Source organism: Meleagris gallopavo, chromosome 19 (assembly GCF_000146605.3).
Source record: "Meleagris gallopavo isolate NT-WF06-2002-E0010 breed Aviagen turkey brand Nicholas breeding stock chromosome 19, Turkey_5.1, whole genome shotgun sequence".
Classification (NCBI taxonomy): domain Eukaryota; kingdom Metazoa; phylum Chordata; class Aves; order Galliformes; family Phasianidae; genus Meleagris; species Meleagris gallopavo.
The window spans coordinates 8,645,688-8,652,530 of record NC_015029.2 but is presented as its reverse complement, the minus strand read 5'-3'; the positions used below and the strand labels follow the sequence as shown (position 1 = coordinate 8,652,530).

Sequence of the window (6,843 nt, the reverse complement as noted above, 5' to 3'; positions counted from 1 at the left end):
TGCGCGGCGCCGAAGCGGCTGCGCCCCGCCCGGCCCCGGCTTGGGCTGCGGGAGGTGCGGCGTCTGTTGCTTGGCTCCATGGCGTCCTTAGCGGCAGCTTAACGAGCGCGCTCGCTCGCGGCGTGGCGGAGGCTTCCCGCTTCCCAGCGGTGGCTTTCATTGCCCCGGAGATTAAGTGTGTCAGACGGCGACTCGGGGCGACTCAGACGTGTGGCTTCACGGTCTGTAGGTGCAACAAAGTCGGTCGTGCTACCGATGCTGCCGCCCTCTCCGTACTTGTACGACCGAATTTCAATAGTTTGTATTTTCTGTACGTTGCACGCTGGTAGCTGTATGTGGTGCACGTCTCAAAATGGTATCGCATCAGGACACTGGGACAACTCGGGCTGTCAGCAGATACTGCTGAAAATGTTCCTCCTGGAACCCTTGTCTTGCATATTCGTTCACTTACACGAGGCACAACTCCATTTCCTCTTGAACGTTGAGCTAAAATTTCATGCCCCAAGAGAGCAGTATCTGCTTTCATCTATAAACTTCAAAGCTTCCTTTCCAGCTCAATGTGGTATTTTAATAGTTGTGAGGTGTAACTTTGGGGTTGTTTTGCTATAGCATCTCACCAAACCTTGCATCATTTGGTTGATCTTCTGTGATTTCTTAATTTCCTGTAATCACGGTTCTGTGTCAGTATCATGTGATGTGTTTCATCAAGAATCAGCCTTATAAACTCTTAAGAGAACTGTTGCAAGATAACGTGTTGATATCTGTCTTGTAGAAAACCCACTGTTTTTCATTCTAAATAGGAGAACAAAATTCCTAGAGGAGTGGTCTTTCAAAGAATGCAAGAAACAAGACTTCCTACATTCCCCACATACTCAGATCAGGGAGCCTGGGAAGCATGATTTATAGAATGTGGGGTTATATAGAAGATTTTTTCTTAAATCCCTTAAAAAAACACAGGCCAGACTACCTGCTCCTCTTCATGTGCACACACACAAAATAACTTCAAGGCAATGTAGGACAGTCACTTAAATCCAGTGCTGCTGATACTGGAAAGCCTGTGTAGTCCTTTCTGCTAAGATAGGTTAATTGGACTTAGAAGTACTTGCAGCAAAAGAATTTGTCCTATATCAGTATTTCTGCAAATCATTGAGTGTCTTAGAGGACCTGTAACCATTATTCTTGGGCTGCATGTCTTTAAAGTAACATGTTATATGTGCAAGAGGGAATTTTCTGTGTCTTGCAGATGCTGGGTTCTACCTCACCTTGCATTCATGTGTTATGAAAGCTCTTTAACATGAAAGTAAACAAAAAACCCAAATGCTAAAGGGTTGTCATTGTATTTGGAAAAGACAAAAATCTATGAAGAATTTTAATGTGGAAGCAAAACTGTACAACAGCTAAGACTGCTAAAATACTTCCATGATTTCCCTTTAAATTCTACAAATAATGTGGGAAACATTGTGACTCCTTAGGACACTGCTTCAAGAGAATATCTGTCATTGTTTCTACTTTGTAATCAGACTGCATCAATTTTATTTTTTTTTTTAAACGTACTGCAGGGTAATGTGTAACATAGACTTTTCTAATTTGTGTTCTGGAAACAAAACAAAACATTCTCACTTGTTTGTTTTTTTTTTCCCCTTGCTGCTTTCCTTTAGGTGTGCCAAAATGTCAGAAAGATCAGATATTCTTCACTTCAAGTTTGACAATTACGGCGATTCGATGTTACAGAAAATGAACAAACTGAGAGAAGAAAACAAATTTTGTGATGTTGTCGTCCATATAGATGATGTTGAAGTTCATGGGCATAAAATTGTATTTGCTGCTGGCTCTCCCTTTTTAAGAGATCAGTTCTTATTAAATGACTCCAGAGATGTAAAAATCTCTATCCTGCAAAGTTCGGAAGTAGGGAGGCAGTTGCTTTTATCTTGTTACAGCGGAGTTCTGGAGTTTCCTGAAATGGAGCTGGTAAACTACTTAACTGCTGCGAGCTTTCTGCAGATGAGCCACATTGTTGAACGATGTACGCAGGCACTCTGGAAGTTCATAAAACCGAAGCAGCCATTGGAGAGCAAGGAGTGTGAACAGCAAAGTGACTCCTCTGAGCTGAAGGAACACGGGGAAGATGAAGACTCTCTGCCACAAGATTCACCTTGTATTCAACCTTCAGAAGACAGTATGGACATGGAGGATAGTGATATTCAGATTATCAAGGTGGAGTCCATTGGGGAGGTAACAGAAGTTAGGAATAAGAAGGATCAGAACCAGTTTATTTCTTCTGAACAAACTGCGTTGCATTCCTCTGAACCTCAACACTTTCTAATCAACTCCACTGTTGAAAACAGAGCAAGTGAAATAGAGCAAAACCACCTCCACAATTATGCCCTTTCATATGCTGGCAGCGATAACATCATTCTGGCCTCTAAAGATATGTTTGGGTCTAACAACCGTGGTATAGACAAAGGCCTCCAGTGGCACCATCAGTGTCCAAAGTGCACAAGAGTATTTCGGCATCTAGAAAACTATGCTAATCACTTAAAGATGCATAAACTATTCATGTGTCTCCTCTGTGGCAAGACATTCACTCAGAAAGGCAATCTCCACCGGCACATGAGAGTGCATGCAGGCATCAAACCGTTCCAATGTAAGATCTGTGGGAAAACCTTCTCTCAGAAATGTTCCTTACAGGACCATCTCAACCTGCACAGTGGGGACAAGCCCCATAAGTGTAACTACTGTGACATGGTGTTTGCGCATAAGCCTGTTCTGAGGAAACATCTTAAACAGCTACATGGTAAAAATAGCTTTGACAATGCCAATGAAAGAAATGTTCAAGACATAACGGTGGACTTCGATTCATTCACATGTAGCGCTGCTACAGACAGTAAGGTCTGTCAGCAGGCCGATGGAAGCCAGGTACTGGATGCAGGGAAGCTGCCTCAGGCTGTGCTCAGTTTAAGAAATGATAGTACCTGTGTCAATTAAGCAATTAAAAACAGCCCTTGTAGGGATCATGACTGAGAGGAGCAAACAGTTGGCTTGGGCTCTTACCTAAACTAGTGGTATGCTCTGAAAGGCTTCTGATGGAGGGTTGGATTGCAAAACCTGGCAGGTCTTCAGCCATCGTTCTTAGTCTTACTTGGTATTTTCTGTGAATAACAATCTTCCTTCAGGTTTCTGTCTGTGTCTCTACTGTGGATTAAGGGGTTAATTGTTTCATTTCTCTCTGATTAGGAGACTCAAGACTAACACCTTTTGAAAGACTGTTGCTGTGTGCTGCAAGTAAACCATCTGCTGTACAGTTAGAGGCTTCTCTGTGTCTGGGCAGATGGAGGAAAGAGCAAAGAGGACGAGTGTGTGAGATAACCCAATTGTTACATTATAAAGCACTGGATCACTGAAAGCACTCCATATAGTGCTCATTTGTTTTAAACTTACCTCTTAACGTTATTTTTGTCTGATCTTACCCCTAGACCCCTACAGTTGAAATGAAGTATATTTGTGTCACTTTTTTCCCTTTCTAAACTATTTCAAGACATTTCTGCTGCCAGTTAACACTATCTTAAAAGCTCTCAGGGTTTTTAATGTTGGCATGCATTATGAAAAGGTGAAGCCCTGAATGTTTTGGCAGGGTTAGTTGATCATTGCATAGAACTGTTCAAAATGAGAGTAGGTTGCAGCTCTGGAATGTGTGAGCTCGGCACCTGGAGTGCCAGGTATGACCTGTTTCATAAGCTGTCATACACAGAAGTATTAAAGGGGAACTTACCATTGTATGTACTGATTCAAGGTGAGCACTTCAAAACTAGAAGTTGTCATCTATCTTCCATAAATTTTGTTTCACATAACCACAACTTTCCTAATTGGTTTTAGAGCAAAGCTGGAGTAACACTGTGAAAATAATCTGTTTTAAAAGCTGCAATGTATAGGAACTCCATGCTTTTTTTTTTCCCCTTAACTCTTGTGTATGTCTCCTTGAGAACTAATAAGAGCCACATGTCAGTTAATACGGAAAAAGAAAAAAGTACTTACCATAAGTAGGTAAGAACATTAACAACATGAAGTTTTTTGATTTCTTGGATACTGAAAGGGCGCTTTTCTTTAAAGTGACCTACATAATTCATGCCATTAGCATTTTACAGAGCCTAAGATGAGGTATAGGTAGCATAATTTCCATAGGTTAGTTTATCAGCTATCGACTGTACTTAGCAATACCTCATGTATACCGCCTTAAACATCAAATGTTGTGGGAATGGCATATTAGTTGGGATTTTGGGATTATTACTTCACAAAAGTGCCATGGAGTTACCCACATCCCAATCAGGCTGAAAGAAACGAATTTCTCATCTGCTAAACACCATTCCCAGTAGAGCAGCATTCTTATATTGAAGTGTAGCACAGACTAATAATCAAGTGGCTGATCCTTGGTAGGGAACTGCTGTTTATGTTTGGAATAAGTATTTCTTCCAGTGCAGCTCTTTTCCTCAAGGTTTGCCATGAGGCTGAGATTATGCTTCCTACCTAAAAGTAGTATTGTTTGTGTGTTTGAATGAGGGGGTAGGGATAGGGGGGAGGCTGCTACTGTATGGTTAAAAATGCTCAACAGGTATGACCAAAGGTGTGTTAGAGCAGAAAAATGTTTTGTATGTAATTATCAAAAGTTGGTCTTGGTCTTCAGATACGTGTATGTAGAAACCAGGATTTCCTTATGCAGACTTGACACTGATGAATGGTAAAAATGTGTTAATCTTGCAGACCATTTTCAGAAATCCACATACCTTCGAGTAGAAAAGCAAGGTGATTCTGTGAATCCGTTTTTGCAATTGACTTTTTGAACTACTGTACTTGACTGTTACATTAACTATTATTACATGGACAGCTATGAAGTAATAAGCAGTGGGAATGGAGTTAGGGCATTATATCTTTCAAGTTGTAGCAAATATATTTAGGCCAAAAATGTAACTTTTTGGAACTTAAAAAAATTCAGGTTCTTGGGGCAGAAAATAGGTAGGCATGGGAAAAAAAAACTTTTTCATCTGAAGTTACCTGCTTTCAGAATAACTTTGAGCTAAAACAGATCATGACAGTTGCATCTGACACTTGCATTCTGACTTTGGGCAGAAACTTCTGCATCGTTAAAAAGCTTTTATAATGTTATTCATTACGTGGAAATAAGTTATAGCTCTGATGTCAAAAAAGAAGATAGATGTGGAGAATAAGAACTTTCCAGAGCCAGGTCAACGTGCTGTAAGGGATTAGTGGAAAATCTAACAATATACGAATATGGACATAATAAAGAAAATGGTCTTCTGCCAGAGAAAGGAATAAAACTGTACAAATGCCAAGAAAATGGATGTTATTAGGAGGTCTGTCTGGAAAGTTTCTTCATGGAATTTCAAAGCTTTAATGTTATTGCAAGGAGGATACAGCTTGTTGAAGTAGCCATTGGTGACCTGAAGCTGAAACAAAGAGATGAGAGGTTATCCTAAGAAACTAAAAAATGGTTTGGTCAAGATATATGGGTTTTCTGTCCACCCTGCACTGTGGTGATACCAACTTGTGAGAAGGCTGAGACTACTGGCTGCTCGTTTAAAAGGCTGCTTGTGACCATTTGGTGAGATCATGGCAGAAAAAAATAGGAAAAAGCAGAAATGCAGAAGACTGCTTCTTCAGTGAAAATGAAACACGCCTGTTGGATGAAAGGTGACTTACAAACGTTTGTGCTTTTGGCCTGGCAAAGGGATACAGACCAAAAGAGTTATGCAGGAGACAGCTATGTAAATCCAGAAGCAGTGGAGATCTAAGAGGCAATGTGCTGATGAGCGCAATGTGAAGTGCTCTGGTAGATTTCATGTAAGATTTGCCCCTATATGGAGCAGAGAAGTTAAGAGTATAGAAGAGATATTGGAAAAGCAAAACCTGGGTACTGCCTCTTCCCTGGATTAGATTAAAATGGAGTGAGAATTACTATAAACAGAATATACAGAGGCAGCTTGATTTTAGAGTAAGATGAACTTAATTGTCCATGTATGTAAAATGTTGTCTTCATTGCATTGTTCCAGTTAGTGAAAGACTAGATCCAGTGGTTGTTGCTGCTGATGCTGCATATTCAGATAAGGACTATGGCAGTTATCATAATCTGTGTGTTAATGTGTAGAATACTATTTGCTGGTAAGTGGATAGTCTCACAACTTAATGTGCTGTACAACGTCCTGCATATCCTAAAAATATCTGGTCTACTACAAAAATATTTTAATAACTTCTTGAATATATTAGGATTTTTATGTTGGCATTTTATTTATTTGACATAGAATTCTTAGAAGTCTTAGATTTACGAGGTTGGGGCTCACCACCTCACTGAGCGGTGGTAGCTCATGTAGCATGTCTTCCTGCAGGACGTGGTGCAGCTGCACAGCCTCCTGCAGGGATCAGGGATGAGTCTTTCCTTATTTTTTCGTTTAGAGGGCCTGTTTTGCAAGTCCGTAACTGATACGATTGAAATGTCAGCCTTTCTCCCCTGACTTTTTGGCAAAACCGATAGCTGCCGCTGAACTCCTCTCAAAGGAACTTAATGCTTCCATGGGGCTGGTTGTGGTTCTGGTTCTGGTTCTGGAGCCGCTGGGAGGAATAAAGGTGAGGAGCGAGAATCAGAGCGCGACACCAGCTGAAACCGTGGAAAGGATTGGGAGCTCGCGTTATACACCGATTTTGAGAAGAAGGAGGTGAACAGGTGAACCGCCGGCTCTCGTCACTCACTGAATGAGCGCTTTCCCGTGGGCCTACAGCCGACGGACCGAGCATCAGCTACCTCTCCAGAGACTGGGCGGGAGGCTCATCCCGAGC

The 6,843-nt window shown here is 41.3% G+C and overlaps 1 protein-coding gene across 1 annotated transcript; it reads left to right on the top strand.

Annotated features, from left to right (window-relative positions):
* The first annotated feature begins 1,522 nt into the window (after window positions 1-1,522).
* Window positions 1,523-6,682, top strand: ZBTB26 (zinc finger and BTB domain containing 26). Its single transcript, XM_003211344.4, has one exon. The coding sequence runs from the start codon at window positions 1,564-1,566 to the stop codon at window positions 2,983-2,985; it is 1,422 nt and encodes a 473-aa protein (XP_003211392.2). The 5' UTR covers window positions 1,523-1,563; the 3' UTR covers window positions 2,986-6,682.
* Window positions 6,683-6,843: the final 161 nt, after the last annotated feature.